The 16990-nt window shown below is 41.6% G+C and overlaps 1 protein-coding gene across 1 annotated transcript in view; it reads right to left on the reverse strand.

Moving 5' to 3' along the window:
- COL6A5 (collagen type VI alpha 5 chain) overlaps positions 1 to 16990 on the reverse strand; it is a 90937-nt gene that overhangs the window by 36996 nt on the left and 36951 nt on the right. Inside the window, exons 20-31 of the mRNA XM_058553328.1 lie at positions 15168 to 15203; positions 14590 to 14652; positions 13058 to 13120; positions 11948 to 12010; positions 10535 to 10597; positions 8981 to 9031; positions 8828 to 8863; positions 7106 to 7168; positions 6011 to 6073; positions 3708 to 3743; positions 3569 to 3605; positions 316 to 327 (exon numbers count right to left, since the gene is read on the reverse strand). Coding sequence (XP_058409311.1) covers positions 316 to 327; positions 3569 to 3605; positions 3708 to 3743; positions 6011 to 6073; positions 7106 to 7168; positions 8828 to 8863; positions 8981 to 9031; positions 10535 to 10597; positions 11948 to 12010; positions 13058 to 13120; positions 14590 to 14652; positions 15168 to 15203 — 586 coding nt within the window. The remainder of the gene's footprint in view (positions 1 to 315; positions 328 to 3568; positions 3606 to 3707; positions 3744 to 6010; positions 6074 to 7105; positions 7169 to 8827; positions 8864 to 8980; positions 9032 to 10534; positions 10598 to 11947; positions 12011 to 13057; positions 13121 to 14589; positions 14653 to 15167; positions 15204 to 16990) is intronic.

A 16990-nucleotide genomic window follows, 5' to 3' on the forward strand; every position in this document is an offset into this window, starting at 1 on the left:
GTCAGGCAGAGAGCCCTGTCACTGAATTCCCCAGCAACACAAGGCCTCCTCCGTGAAAAAAGTGAGGTGTAAACTGTGACAGGACCTAAATAGAACAATAGTGTGAAGGGGCTAGGGGCTAGGGGCTAGGTGTCACCATTTTACAATCAGATCCAAACATGACATTGACAATTTCATTCATAACCAAAAGACAGAAGTGTCTGCATAGAAGAAAGAAGTCCTTTTTCCCATAGGGATAAGAGTTTCTTTCAAATTAATCTTGTCAGAATGCAGTAATTATTGCAGCAAAAAACATAGTATGGTAAGAATACTCACCTTTCCAACAAGCTATAAAAATGAGAGAGAGAGAAGAGTCTGTTACATTTTTGGAACACAGACTAACAATAATCCAAAACAACAAAATTTCAACAAAATCTAACATTTTGCTTGACTCGAATCGCAAATGAGGCTTATTCCTAGATTACTGGAAGCCAGGGTTGAAGGACTGAGCAAGACAAATGCAGACTTTTATTAATTTGTGAATCTTCTTGACCTATTCTCCTTGTGAGTCATGGCCAGCCAACTTGAGCAGAATTTTGGTTGAAATCTGAAACACTGATCACTTATCTTAGAAGCAGAATAGGTGAGCCTCTGATTAAGTGGCAAGATAGCTAAAATTCAATTTGTTTTGTCTCTCTTCCTACAGTCTCCTGAGAGCCATACAGCAAGACAAGGCTAAAACATGGGGTCTTATTTTCTTCCCCGATGAACACCTTGGGAACCTCTATTTTCCTGCGGAACTGTGGGGATTTCCAAATGAACTTTGTCTCTGCTAAAAAAATATAGCTCCTGTGTTTGAGTGATCTCCATATCTAGAGAAAGGAGAGAATCCCCCCAAGGGTATCTCCTGAGCAAAGCAGCAGCTGGTTTCTCTAAGTGATTTGCTCTGTAAGTGTGAGACAAATCAGGGGGAAATGTTAGTAAATCCTTAAGAAAGTACAGGCTGACAATTTCCATGTTCATTTTGCTCAACTCCTAGGACACAAATGAGTCACGCCGATGTAATAAAAGATTTTATTAGCACCAGCAACGGAGTGGCCTTTCATCCTGCTGCCCCACAGCACACGCTCCCCTCACATCAACCCTATTAACACCCTTTTTTTGTCTTAATCCTGTGGCCCTGAGATGCTAACACCTGGCAGACAACCCACAGCCTCCTGTGCTTCTCAAGGCCTGAGACAGATGCCTTTTTTCTGACTGAGAACTTCCATTTGTTAACCTCCAACCCAGCTGTGAGGCTAGAAGCACAGACTCTGGAAATAGACACTTGTATGGGTTTGAGTCTGGCAAAGCTGGGTGACTTTGGGGAAACTGCTCGACCTCTTTTAGTGTGTTTCTTTTCAAATATATTTTTTCCTAAAAATCCTCTTTACTTACACCTCCTCCTCCAAAACTCTAACCACTTGGGTCCTCCTGTTTTATCCTCGACCACCCTGTCCCTCTCCCTATTGCACCCTAGCCTTCTAGATCTCTTATTTTATTCTGGGGAGAAGGTCCCAGCCGCCAGCTCAGGACCTGGGCCCTCATCCCTGTGTCGCAGAGCTGCTGCAGGACTGAAGAGCAAACAGTGTTAGACCAGGCGTCCAGCCTGGCAGGGCCTTGGTGACATCATTTATGAAGTGAGGCCCTCTGAATTAGCTCTAAGGCCTATCACCCAAATCCTCATCTCAGTTCTGCATTCCAGAGTTCCATGCTCTCCGATGAGCACCCATCTGCTTATAGAACCCACCCACTCCTCCTGGGCCCCCTAATTTCCTGGCTAACTCCTTTCATTCATGTTGGAAAACTTTCTTCAAATCCCAAGCCCTCCAAGGGCAGGTATTCACCTCCCTGGCCCCTTCCACCTCCTTTGATCTTCCTTGGGAAGACATCATTTGACTTCACTGAGAAGACCAGCAACACCTTGAGGAGTTTTATCACACACTGGCCTCCCCTACAGCAGCTCTGCCTTTGTCCTCTCGCTGTGGCCCCAGGCCCTGGTTCTCACCTCCTCCCTGTGCTGGAGAGCCTTTCTACCTCTCAAGCAATGTCTTTCACATGGCTCCCCTCCCTTTGAATCTTCTCACCATTGGCTTCTTCCTGCTTCTTTTCAAGTTGCCCACATTTGGCGGTACATCCTCATCTCTGTAAGGCCATTTTCTGTCCTCTGGCCCTATTCTTTTTCCTAAGCCCCCTGGGTTCAGCCTTTGGGTTTCTGTTTCTGTCTCTCTAGTTTCACATCCTTAGGAACCTCATCCATCCATGTGGCTCTAAGGACACAAGTGCTTGAATGACTTCAACATCTGAGATTCTTCCCCTGATCCTCATCTTTCTTAGAGGCCCATTTCATCAGCTGCCTGTAAATCATTTCAATTTAAGGCCTACACAACATTTCTCTACCTCTAAAATGTTTAAAGTCATCATCTTTTCCTACCAATTGATTTGCCTTTCCTACCACTGGATTTCCCTGCCTCCTCATCGACAGTGATACTGAGCCTCCTCTGCCGGCCTTACAGTGATTTTAAACTTGTTTTTCTTGTTTGTTGTTCTTTCCTTGCCACACACTTGCAATTTCTACATTTTTTTATCCAGTCTTCTTCAGTAAAGTCTCTTTGATTTTCCCATTTTACATTCTTCTGACTGTGACTGTACAAGCATTACTATAAATCACAATGCAAACATGAAGAAAGAAAAATCATCTTAAATTCTACCACCCTAACACAATAAATTGTTACATTTTCTACTTTTGCTTCTAGTACTTGTTTCTCTGTGTATATATATTTACCTATATGTAAAAATAAGGAGGATCCAATTTACTTTTCTGGGTTTTAATGACAATATTTTTCATATTCTGATCGAGTCATCATAAAAACCATATCTGCTTAATATTTTGCACCATAACCTAATTATTCTATAAGTTTAAACAGTCTAAATGTATATTCATTTTTCTCTAATGAATAATATTTCATCAACCATCTTTACCTATAATCTTTTCCTTTTTTTGCTTTATTTCCTTAGTATAAATTTTCAGAAATGAGATCACTGGGCTTTTTCTCCTTCATAAGCAAAGACAACCTCTCTATTTTTGCTGACTCCTGCTTTATTCCTTTGCTGAAACCCTTCTCTTGCCGCTTCCCATCACTTCCCTATAACCAGATTCAATTACCTCCATCAAAGGAGACTTCATTAACTAACTAACCAACTAACCCCAAACCCCCATGTTCATCGCTTTAACACCATGCCTTCTCAGGCCTTTGTACGTAATTGTTATACTAGTGTGAGCTAATTCTTATACCTTTTGAGTGGGTCTCTAGGCATGCTTTCTCTCTCTGTTTGAATCGCAACTCATGAGCTGAGGCACATGTCTTTTCCTCCCACCTTTGACACGAGCTCTTCCTACAGCAGGCACTCACGACAAGCCTGCTGCAGACGATGTCTGCCTTCTTCACTGGTGAACTCAGCCTACTGATTCTGCATACCCACACTACCTTCATCCTAGGAGCCCTCACCAATCACTGATGCTCCTGTTCCATGACACACAGATACTCACGACTATGGTCCCGCATGAACTGGATCAGATCACACTGCTGCAAATAAAAAAAGAGAAAGAGAAAAGAGACATGAGCACAGTGACCTTCAAGTGGCCATCTTTATATCCCAGTGGACTGGTCGAATAAGCAGATACATACAGAATGTAGAGGCTGCCCCGCCATGCCTTTAGCACCCTAGGAAAACAAAATCAAAGCAAGTTATTGGTATGTGAACTGGAGTCTTTATTGACAAAACAAGAGCAAATAAAAAAACCTTCATTAAGAGCACAGCTGGCAGAGAGTGATTAAAATATTCCTGAACTGCTAGATAACAATGTTTTTTCCCACTCACATTAAGAGTGTAAACTTTTTTCTTTCAGTGTTTTATCACTTAATCTAATGATTGCACATTAGAAACTGAATTATTTTTCTAGGGTGAGAAGAAGAAACAAAAGTATTTCTTAAAGATATTTGTACTAAAGATATAACTCTTAGAAGGCATTTCTCACAAGAAAACTTAACATTGTAAACAGCAGATTTCCCAAAGGGTGGCACTAAGGAGAGGAATCTATTGCAAGGTACAAGTATATTACAAATCAAGGAGCATAAAATGCAGGCAGTAGCAGGCAACCTCTATATATGTGAAAGAACCAAAGAATTACATAGCAAAATGGGCATTACACAGAAGAAGAGCATAAATGCTGAAAAGTTATGGAGCAAAGGAGTACAAATTACTGGGTGAGATGAATCAGGGAAGGTTCCTGAAAAGTCAGTCCTTCTTTCTTGGCAGCTGAGCTTTTCTCGTTTCCCCTTCTTACTTCCATTTATCAGGATCAGGCTTCTCCTTGGCAGTGGTCCTTAACATGTCTGCCCACATGGATCCCTTTGGGCAACTGATGAATACTAGGATGCTAGGTTCAGAAAATGCTATTACATGCTCACACTCCTACAATTTCACTGGCCCCGAGAAGCTCAATTAGGCATGTCAGTATAAGAACCTCTGTTCTAAATGACAATTGTGTCATCTGCCCATCCATCCATCCATCCATCCATCCATCCATCCATCCATCCAGTAAACAGTAAAATGTCTGCTGAATGCTGATGTGCCCCATTGTGTGCTGCTGGTGTTAACTAAAACTGTTGCAGCATCCATAATTCTACCCATTAGGTCTTCCTGACCTAAATCATGAAATTATGCATCTTATTAAATGATACTGAGTCTTATCCTTCCTTTTAGTTATGGCAGAAAACAGAAAGGAATGCACAGTGATTTAAACAGAGAGAGGAACAATTTCTGGCTGGTAAATAGAGTAGACAGCCCACATCTTACAGATCAGAACTGTGGAGAGTATGTCCTAAAAGACTGACCTTAAGAATAACTTTGAGCAAGTTCTTAAGCAGAGACTGAGGATCAAGGGCCTAAGACAAAGAAGCTATATTCCACCTGACCAGCAGGACCAAACACAAGACCAGGAAGATGTGGGTCCCCCAAATGAGAGCTCCAGAAGCTGGAAAGGAGATAAATTCAGACCAGACCATATTGACTTAGAGACTAGATTCTCACTCACATGACTAAGAATATTCACCAGTTCCTTAACGCAAAAGAAAGAAAAGATTGTATCAGAATGTCCTTTGCAGTTAGTTATTCTCATTCTACTATGGATTCAGACGTCCACAAAACATCCATGTTTTTTATTTTCTTTATAAAGTTAAAGAACCCCTCCAGGTAGTCAGAAAACATTCACAATGCACAAAACAAGAAAAGCAGTTTCTCTCCTCATTACACAGTGCTGCCTGCACCTCCTACACAAAACACAGGTGCTGGTAACATTTAGTTCTTACCTAACTGTGCTCATTAGGGGAGAGAGATGTGTAAATAAATCATTACAATAACAGGAGAGGCACTAAAATAGAGATATAGATATTTCATCAGTGGGAGATGTGCCTGACTCTGCCTGGGCACGCTTCCAGAAGTGACATTTCTCTTGTAATGGAATCACAGTGGAAAGTTTCAGTTATATTTCCAAAGCTCTCTAGAGTCTAACTTCTGAGGCTAGGAAGGCAACAATCATGGTTATGGGAAACTCTATCAACTTGTCTCTCATGATGGAACTTTGCCAGGACACATCTATGGAGCTTATGCAATCCCATCCCTATTTTTAAAACTTTAGTAAAAAATAACAGTAACAGCTAACGTTTGCATTGAACTTTATAGTTTATAAAGAGTGTTCACATTTGATTATCTGATCCTCACAGCTACCTTTTGAGGTGGTTAGGAGAAGATATGTTACCCCTATTTTAGAGGTAAACTGAGAGACCCAATGCCTGGCCTAAGGGCACACAGCTAGCAAGAAGCAGAATCTAGACTTGAACCCAGTGCTTCAGACTTTAAATTCTGTGCCCTTTCCATCGGCCGTCCTAAAAACCAGTGTACGCTACTTAGTTCTCGTGGGTATACTTACTCTCCGTCCAGGAGGGCCTTGAGTTCCTTGAGATCCCTCTTCACCTTTCAAGCCTACACTGAGCTGCAGATATGAGTGTGCGTTAGTTTCCACATTGTTTATCCATGGGGACTACTGTACTTTTAACAAGACTTTATAATTAACAAAACTTTTTTTAAAGAAAACAACTATTAATTCAAGTCAAGTAAATTGCTTACTTGTAATATAAACTAGCCATTCTTAGTCATTGGTAAACATCCTTTTCCCTCTTAGCCTCTTCATTAAGTGACATACTTTGCTCTGTGCCTTTAAACCTAAATTAGTCATAAACTAAGATTGGCCCTAAAAAAAGCAAATATACTAGGGCACACAGAGATCTAATTCAAAAACCTCCCATCGGCAAAGGATCAAATAAGAAAAATAATTCCCCACATACATAAGAAGACATGGCTGGGCTGTGTCATTCCCAGGCCTCAAGGTGATGGATGTGGATGCTAATGAAATTTATCCAGCCAGATGGAAAGTATCTGTTGAATTGCGTCTCTTTCATGCTGATAATGACCACTGATATTACACTCAAACTTTACAATGAAAGGATGCATGTCTCAGCACTTTGTTTTTAAGTAGGTATAACATTCTACTCTGCACTTAGCTAATTAGAAGATCTCAACATCCTTTCTTAAAATGAGTACCCCATATGACCTTGCTTATGGGTAGTGGAATTGTCAGAAAATCCTCAGGGACACAGTGGGAAGATGTCAGCTTCATTTCCACTCACAAGGTTAATATTCTAGGCTTTAATATGTGCCTTAGAAAAGACTGGAAGGCACTGACATTTCTTGGAACAGCCAGTTATCAATCTGTAAATCTTTAAAATAGTTCAGATTCATGGAACCATAGAATTTGAGAGCTGAAAGTGACCTTCGGTGTCACTAAGTTCAACTCTCATGTTATAGAAATGAAGACCCTAAAAAGGTGTGTTGAAGGTCACGCAGCTAGGGAGTAGCATTTCAGATGCCCTTGGGTTGGATCGATAATCCACATTTATTATTATAACATAAAAGCCAGAGTCTTCCAAAGAAACATTTATTATTTCTGGCATTATAGGCTACTTACCGTTAATCCCCTAAATCCTTTGGGGCCAGGCCTCCCAGCAATTCCAGGATCACCAACATTACCCTAAACATTCAGATATAAGAAATCAAGATATTAAAATATTTGCTATGAAAGAATAAAAGTAATTCTCTCCAATCCAAAACCTAACTGATCTTATAACTATACCATATATTAAACATTAAATGTCATCTTCTGTCATTTGGAATTAAGTCATTGATACACTTAGATATTTTCCAAACTATTTTTAATTTTCTAAGAATACAAATATTTGTGCATAAATATCAATTCAATGGCTATCCAATCAGTTACTAAAAATATCTAAAGAAAAATGAAAATCAGGAAAAACATTCAGAGTATTGACTACATAAAATACTAAAAAACTAATTACTTCTTAAATTCATGAATCATTTCTGAAACAGTTGAAGGTAAAAAAAATTCACTCTGACTTTGGTGGGAAACTAATTTTAGCACTTACCAATACGCTAATTTCACATTTATCTGTAAATTGAAATATGCTAATTTTCTCCCTTTATCAGTAAATAGAAAATTGGTACTCTACAATGAGAACTCTTATCCTAACAGTTATTTATATAGTCCCTTCTTGTACCCTTCTCTACCTAAGGAAAGAATCTCTCTCTTTTTTTTAAAGGGTCATTCTATCTGGGCTGTCTTTTTTTTTTTTTTTTTTGAGGAAGATTGGCCCTGCACTAACGTCTGTTGCCCATCTTCCTCTTTTTTTTTTGCTTTTTTCTCCCCAAATCCCCAGTACATATTGTAGCCGTAGAGTTGTAGCTCTTCTATGTGGGATGCTGCCTCAGCATGGATTGATGAGCGGTGATTAGGTCCGTGCCCAGGATCCGAACTGGCGAACCCCGGGCCGCCAAAGCAGAACAAGTGAACTTAACTGCTACACCACCGGGCTGGCCCCAGAAAGAATCTCTTTTAGTAATTCATCAATTAAAAGCACTTTTAAGAGGATTCAAAAATTGGCTATTTTCCTATAGTTGATTTGATTTGCTTAGACATTCTATTTCTTTAATCCATAATGGGTATTTTAATTTGAGCATCAACAATTGGAAGACACTCTTCTGGACAGGACACTTTTAATTCCAGTGTATAAAACAGATATAACACGAGCTACTCTGGATGCAATGGAAAGTACGGCTGGTTGTAGAGCATGGAGATGGATTTCAATCTGGTGGGCAATGAGGAATTCTGGAAGACGTCTGACCAGGAGAGTCACCTAATTAGGCTATGCTTCGGAAAAAAGTGAGAATAGTGTTTGGGATTAACTGAAGCAGGGAGAAGTTGGAAGCAGGAGACCAATGGGGAGAATATTGTCATCTTTCAGGTGAGAGGAAGTGAAGGCCACAATAACAAAGAACAAATAGGAATAGCTGAAGCCAAGAGTTCTGAATGAGATCACCGAGGCAGAGACATCAAGAAGAGGACAAACGACTAAATTTGGGGGGATACTTAGAGGTAGGTTTTCAAGACAAGAGACAGCAGGCAACGAAGGACAGGACAATCTTTTCCAATTTAAATTTTCATGGGAGTTAAGTGTAGTCTTTTCTTCACGAAGCCCAGGTGAAACATCTGCTTTGTTTTGTGGTTTTCTTTTTTTGCTTTTTTCCATTTCATTCAGATCTACAGGCTTACCTCAATTCTCAAGTAGAAGGTTAAGATCATGGTAATTTCAAAAGAAGATCATGTGCACAATACCTTTTGCCCCATATCTCCAGGGAATCCTCTTGGGCCCTATAATTTTTAGCAGAGGAACTAAATCAACACACCACTTCTGCAGTATGATCATTTCTTCTTGTATTATTTAGGTTTGATTCATCAATTAAAGAAATAATTGTTTTCCATATTTACCTTTATTCCTTTTCGTCCCGTAGGACCATAGCCTGGGATGCCATAATCTCCCTGTGAACATATCAGTTCATTTCAATTTCTCAAAAGCGAAAATTAGTTGTAATCTATACTGGGGGGATTATAGTGTTAGGAGAGAAGCACAGGGGACTTCCAGGTGGAGGAGGCCTAATCAGTGACCTTGAACTCTGGGAATATGGGAGTTGCTGGGTTTTTGTCACTGCCTGATATGTGCCCTGGTACTTCTTGGGCCAGCTCTGTTTTGCAAACTTTGCAGGAGGCAGAGGGATGGTTGTTCAGGACTTATGGAGTCAGTGACAGTTACTTGCCTGGAAAATTAGGAGCTGGTCTAAGGGACACAGGCGAGGAATTCCCCAAAGAAGAATTATAAATGGCCAATAGACATATGGAAAAATGTCACACTCACTAGTAACCAAACAAAAGCAATTTGAAACCATATTGCGATACCATTTTTAGTCAATAAAATCGGTAAAGATAAAAAAAAAAGGTATTGACACCCACATTGGTGTGGATGCCCTGAAGAAGGACTCTCTTGTATAACACATGGGTGCATATATCTGCATATATCATTTGAATTTTCCCAAGAGCACTTTGGGAAAATAGAGTTCAATGCCTTAATTAAATACGTACATAAATCTTTGACCTAGCTATACTACTAGAAATTTCTATGTAGAAATGAATTATGGTTTCGTCCAAAAATTAGTTAGGTACAAGAATGTTCATTGCTGTACTGTTTATAACAGTAAAAAATTAAAAATAAACTAAATATCCAATAATAAGAGATTGGTCAAATGAACAAAGGTATATATATTCAGTAGAATATTATGATGCTACTAAAAGTGATGTTGAGGGAAAAATGTTAATGACATGGAAATATACACGATACATGTATCATCATACGTTGTTTACAGGGAAAAATAGAGTAATTTATTTTTTGTTTCTCCAGAATGTTAATGACAAATATCTCAAAACGATGGGATTATGGGTAATTTTTTTTTCTTCCTCATTTCCCATCTTTCGTGCTTGGTAAATTTTCTATAATATCTACGTATAACATTTGCAATAAACATTAAAAAGGAATACAAAAATTGTTCCTATATTGGCTGTTCCATGGACTGAGATCCTGGGACAGCTGGAGTTACCAGAACAGATGCCCCATTTCTTGGCCCTACTCCCTTCTTCTTGTCGTCGCCCTAGACTTTTGCAAGACAGGGAGAGAAATGGGCTGTGCTGTTTTTCAACTGACATGTGTCCATATGGCCATCTTGGTTGTTAAAATATTGCAATGCCCTGTTCTAACTTATCTATGATCCTCTCTGCATGCCCCCTTTCCCTCTTGCTGCTCTCCCCCACTGTAATAGACTAGCTATAGAATGAGAGCTCAGGGGGTAGGAGAAATGTCCCACATCTCCCTAGGAGATGCTGAAATACCTTCAGTTCCCCCGGTGCTTAGGCTAATGGTGTCAGGCCCCTTCTTTTTACATCAGAACTGAGCACATGGAGCCAGGAAAGGGAAAGGATCCTAAAAACTCATACCTGCTGTCCTCGCTGTCCATCTTGCCCCACTGGCCCCGGATCTCCAAGAATTCCAGGTTCTCCCTAGAAAATGAGACAAGAAGAGCTTCAGATCAGTAAAATCAAACCCAGCTCCCACCCTAGGAAGTTCTGTCCACCAGATGGGGAGACTCCAGGTTCCCAGTGAGGGTTCAATGCCCAGTAAGGAGATGGGTAGAGTAAACAAACAATGATCTTCCCAAAGGCGAACAGAGACCATCAGCAAAACCCAGGGCTGGACGCAAGTACTGCTTTCCCAGTGTTATAGAAGGATGAAGGAGAAGGCAAAGAGTGGAAAATTGATTCCAGGGAAAGTTGATTCATTTGCCCATCCAATAATTATTTATTGTCCTGGAAAATAAACTGTTGGACATGATAGATATGGTCCTGCCCTCACCAAGCATAGGCTGGTTGGAAAGAGAGAGAGTTAGACAGGCAATTATAAACTCGTGTGATAAAGTTCAGAGCGCTATGGGAGCCAAGAGAAGGCGAATCTAAACTAGATTTGGTGGGGCTGGGAAGGCTGGCTGCCTGAAGGAAAGGAGCAGGGACGGTGAGTCTTGAAGGATGAGTTGTGTGAGCTGGAAGAAGGATCGAGAGAAGAGTGAGAATGATCCACGTAGACAAAAGGCATTGGTAGAAGCCCGGGGCTGGTGTGCAGGAGGGAGATGAGCTATGAAGCCTTAGAATTACACAGGGTCAAACAGCAAAGAGCCTTCTTTAAAGTTTAGAGATTCTCCTAAGGGCCATGGGGAAGTTGAGACTGGCTCCATAATTTGCAGAGCTCAGTCTAAAACGAAAGCACAAGCCCCTCGCTCAAATATTAAGAGTTTCAAGATGATGATAGCAGAGCATTAAACCAAGCAGGGGGTCCTTCTAAGCGAGGCCCCTGCGTGACTGTACAGGTCCAGGCCCTGAAGCTGGCCCTGGGGGAGGGAGCCACAGAAAGGTTTTAGGCAGGGAGTGAGATTCTGAATAGGCCAGTAGTCTGCTCTTTGACAATCTCTGGCAGAGATGCCTCAGAGATGGTAGGTTGAGCTAGACAGAGAATCGCACGCAGAAACAGACTTGAGTCCTGACATGCACCACCCTTTGCCCAACTCTGCCACCACGTGCATTCATGCGTTCAGGAAATCAGGGAGCTGAAGAGATTTTTCAGAGTTGTTTCATGATAGGTGAGATCACTGTGTCTCTCCTGGTATAATGGGGCAGTTTCATGAAGAGGTAAGCAATTAAAAATCCTTTGCTCGTTAGAAAGAAAAGAACTATAAGCAGGAAGCTGGTGGGTGATTGATGGTTCCTGGATTCAATTATGTGAGGAACTAACATGAAAATCCAGAAAAAATGGAGGTACTCTTTTTCTCAGTTTTTAAAATCTGTAAGAAATACACTTACTTTTTTCCCCAAAAGTCCAGGTCTTCCAATGCTCCCTTTAGCTCCCACTATCCCAGGAGGACCCTGAAAGAAAATGGGAGATGCAAATACTGGCACTGCAGTGATTCTTAGACAGCCCATTAGATTGGTTTTGCTTTTCTTCATGTCATTTCCAACAACTCCTTGATGCCTCCTTAACAAGAGACTCAGCCACCCAAGGGAGAGAGACATCTGGGCTGAAACCAAATGACTCAGGCTACAGTGTTGATTAGAGGACCACAAGTCTTCATTTGCAGGGACGTCACTAGTCCATATGGGGCCTTAGTGAGAAACAGAAAAGGCGCCCTTGACTTGATATACGTTATTTCCGAATGTGGCAACTTTGTTGTAATGTACTGATTTTGTTAGAACGAGATATTTTGCTGTCATTGGCACTTTTGTGCACTGTACCACGCACACATACAAAAGAGTATGTAGACTGTGTTTCAGTTTCCCTTCTGAAAATGGGCAAAAATGTCTTTCACAAACATGCTAGGAAGATACCTGAGCAAACGCAGGTATCCCTTGCCTTCTGAACTCTTGCTATCTGAGCTGGAGAACTGAATAGAGTCCGAACATTTTTCATACGAATCCCTCACCATCCAAACTCTCATTACTCACTGTCAGAAACCAGGGAACCAAAGAGATTCAGAGGGTGAATTCAAAGCTGATCTTAGGAATCAAATACATTTGAGTAGCAAGAGATCTTGGCCAAGTCAATTTTTTCAAATATCTTCAGTCAATGGAGATACACATGGCACAGATAATTTTTAAAAGTTAGAAAAATCAGAAAAATGTATCAGGTTTTGAATCTTTCACAAGTCAGCAAGGTTTGTATTCTTCCAATTGCTTTCCTCAGGCTGGTGAAATGGGTCTGTGCTTTCGGAGTAAAACCCCAGTGAGGGAGAAAGCAGAGTGTTTAAGCCACGTGCAAGGAATCTGAGCTGTGCTAAAAATTTGTCCCAAGTAAATCCAAAAATGAAATACTCCATATGTAGACAATATAAAATAAACTATATATGAAGGTGTTTTTGGAGTAAGAGGAAGACAAAGCTTGGAGACCATTGACTGTAACGTTTCTGAGTCGCTCACCTGAGGTCCTTTATGCCCCTCGCTTCCCTTCTCTCCTTTCCTGCCAGGAACTCCATTTACCCCCTTTTGTGGTAACAAAAGAAACACAGTGCAATGAAGTCGGTGAAACTTGCTTTCTTCATTAGTGTTTTTGAAACACCCCATGGAAAAGCACTAGTCCCACCCTCCAAGCAGCCTTTTAACTCTGAGATTAAGCATGTCTTAGAAGAGGAATTGCGGGGAGACCCAGACTTAGTGGTACAGATTTTATTAAGGAATTCCCAGCCTGGGTATAAGACCTTCATCCCTCTCTGAGAGGGAGAAATGAAAAAGAGACTAAAAGGAGAAATAAACCCATAGGAGACAGAAATAAGATGTAAACAGTGGTCGGATGGATTCCTTTGATGGGGCTGGTTACCTGAGTCAAAGTGTTTATCAATGTGCACCATAGAGAGCAAAGTTGTTTCAAGTTAGCACAAAAGGACATTTTAGCAGCAGACCCATCAGAGGAATTAAAACATATTTCCTGCCATATTTACCAATAAATGCATGGCTCTCGTATGGTTCTCTCAAACAGATGAAAAAACTAGAGGGGCTGGTAATGTTTCTCACTGCCAAAGCACCAGCATTAAGATGGCCCTGGCTGCCCCGTGCAAATGGTGGTTGGAGCCCTGGGCTAGCCTTTGTTCACTGCCCAAGTATCAGAGACCCTGGGTCGCTGAGGTAATGTCACCCCTCTCCTCACAAAGCCCGGGGGTGGATCTAGGCTGGTCCCATGGTTACTCAATCTAGAGGAGCTGCTTGCTGGTGGCTTGGGTCAGGGGCCCCAGAATCACTCAAGAGAATCCCAAATTCCAGTTTAATATTAACAATCTGGAAATTTTTTGAAGAAAAATGAACTCCTGGGAAGGTCTTAGAATGGACACATCTACACAGGCCCTTCCAGACAAGTTCAGGCTTAAAGTGGACTCTATAAGGTGACTAAATACCCACATGCTACAAAGCCATTCTCTAGGGATGACCCCAGCATCTTTCTGACACAGAAGAGAGACAGAGATATCCTCTCTCTGATGCCCATGTCACTAATGATATGACATAAAGCCCTATCAGTGATGTTCCCCAAGCACTGTCATCCCCCATGGTGTTAGCATTAGGTGAATTGAATAACCGTTTCCAATTCCTAACTTTGCTTCATGGGAGTCTGTGTGTGGAACCTGAGTTAAGGAAAACCAATTTGTTGATCCTGATATTGATTACTAGTATAACATTAAGGTCTTAATAATTCATTATTAAAAACATGCAGACACAATACCAGGTCAGCCCAAGAGCATGCTTTTCCTCTGTCAGTGAGCTGCAAATGTAGGAGCAGGTTTGATGGAGCAAAATCACCCACCCACAATGGGAAAGGTAGAATTCCAGAGACACGTACCATGGAGGAGAGCAGCAGCAGATTACAAATTTCTCAGTTATTTATTATTATACACAACTATCTGCCACCTTCCTATCAGAATAACAGCATTATTTATCAATATTTGTGAAATATCCCAACACACCTGTGGGCCTTGTAAGCCTTCAGCTCCCTGTGCACCTTCAGGCCCAGGATTTCCCGGCTGCCCCTGATGAATGAGAGTTTTCAGTGGTAAGATTTTCTCTGCATGGTTTCCATGTAGATTTTCTATTTATAGTACCTAGTACTACAGCACACAAGTACTATTTTGTCTGACTCTTTGCTCACCCCTGACTTTGCTTAGGATTTTCCTCTTCCACACTGCCTACGAAATGAACACAAGGTCGTTTCTACTGCTTCAAAAGAGTAAAGAATTTCACTCTTTTGCAGCCGATTCCCAGGGCATGTGAAAAGCAGTCAAATGGACCACATTTGGGATTGCACAGGTCCTCTGGTCTCTGAGGCGTCTGTGAGAGAGGCTTTGCCTTAAGTGAGGCCTGTCCTGTCCCTGACAGCTGAACTGATGGACATTTGTGTATCCCCCCTTTGGTGGGGATCATGTCCAGCGTTCGGCACTTCCTACAACATCCCTGTCAAATGCTCATCCATTCCCAGGGCCATCTGCATGTGAGAAGGCTCCTTGGCCCCATCTACCACAGAGGACAGGGAGTAAAGCATACTCACCGAGGCACCCTGGAGCCCCCTTTGGCCTTCTCTGCCCTGGAGCAGAAAAGGCAGTGTTAGTGTGTGGGGGTCTGGATGGAGGTTTCTCAGAGGCAAAGCAGCCTGTCTCATTTCTTGACAGACATAAGTAATGAGCAGCCCACAGAAATGGCTTCCCCGAGGCACTTTCCAAAGACAAGTTTTCACACTGGGCACTTAATTACAGACTAACATTTGGGGGATTGATTTCAAACCAATCTAAAAGTCATTACAGACCCAGCTCCAGCGTGACACCCTCCGACAATTATCGGGGAGGCTATGTTTGGAGAACCAAATCATCCAGAAGAACCCGTCTTCTACCTTTCTCTCTCTGACAAATCCCACAAAGTACTGTCTGCTAATCAGAGGCTTCCTGCGTGAGAACAAGCTGCGTCATAACCATCTCTCTCTGTGTTGGGCTCCTGATTGTATCTTGGGGGAGAGTAAAAAACTGTTAGATACAGTGCTTCATATGGGCCAAATGGGGTTTGCTTCCAGGGAATTCTACAAGCAGGAAATGGCCAATGGGGTCTGCTCGACTAGGTGGTAGTCCAAATGGCACCACCAGGTTCATCTGAGAAAAGCTGGGCTGGTCTCTGAAGCTGAAATCTGTCTGTACCAATTCAGAAGCGATTTCACGTTGCCAACTCAGGCTCTCCATATAGTGGCTGTCTTTGTTACACCCTCTCCTTTCCAGAGGGTAGCCAAGCAGGGAGATATTCAGACCCCAGATCCTAACTTCTTTTTCCCTAAAAGGCAATGATAAAGACTGTGCCCTCACCCGCCCCAGGCCCTGCATCTTTGAGAGAGAGAGAGCTGTGGAACATCGCAACCACCAATTTACTTTGTGCTGTGATAAACAACTATGATTACTTTAGGTATAATACGAATACTTCAAAAAAGCCTATCCACTCATTCATTCAGAAAGCATGGAAATTGTTATTTCAGAACTGCTGTTTCCTTTCAACTGCCCACCTTCTGAAGTTCCTTAGAATAAACTACCTGATCACAGATCACCTCCACTGGGTTAGCTGATGATCAGAATTCCTCCATTGAGGTTTTGACCCTTGATTCAGCTACTCTTTGCTTTTAAAATGCAAAGACCTTTTGGGAGAAGTTACACATTGTAACTTGGCAGCTGTTTGTACCTTGATGTGACTAATAGAGCTCTTGACATACAAAAGCAGAGAAGACACAGTAAAGAAAGGTTGCGGCCACTGTTTCATGATGTCATAATTCTGTCTCCATTAAAAAGCAAGGATAAAATAGCATTCATTCCATAACCAGACAATATAGCACAATGGTTAGGTCGTTCCCTAAGAAGTCAGGCAGTCTTGAGCTCAACCCTGTCCTTTAAGCCCGTGTGGCAGAGAACAGTCACACAATAAACCTTGGCCAGCATGGTTGGGAGGCCAGACTCTGGAGGGAGACAGACCCCAGCTCTGCCACTTATTACCCATCTTGATCCTGGGCAAGTTTGCCCAAGGTTCCTTGATTTTTTTCATCTGTAAAATGAATATAATATTAGTTTCTACCTTGCAAGTCTGTTATGCGGATTCAATGAATTAATATCTGAAAGTGCTTTGATTAGATCCTGGCACAAAATAGAGGTTATAGAAGTACAAATACTATTATTGGTAAGTATTCTTTGTGCATGACAGGCCGAAAGCAATGGGCCTGGAGTGTGGTTTCAAGTGCTCTGGTTCTCAGTACATTGATCCGCTGTTTTGGCAATAGCTGGTGCAACAATTAATTCACATAAGTTGAAATTCTGTAATGCAGGAGGCAACATCTTAGATTTCCTT

This window comes from Diceros bicornis, chromosome 2 (genome assembly GCF_020826845.1).
Source record: "Diceros bicornis minor isolate mBicDic1 chromosome 2, mDicBic1.mat.cur, whole genome shotgun sequence".
Classification (NCBI taxonomy): domain Eukaryota; kingdom Metazoa; phylum Chordata; class Mammalia; order Perissodactyla; family Rhinocerotidae; genus Diceros; species Diceros bicornis.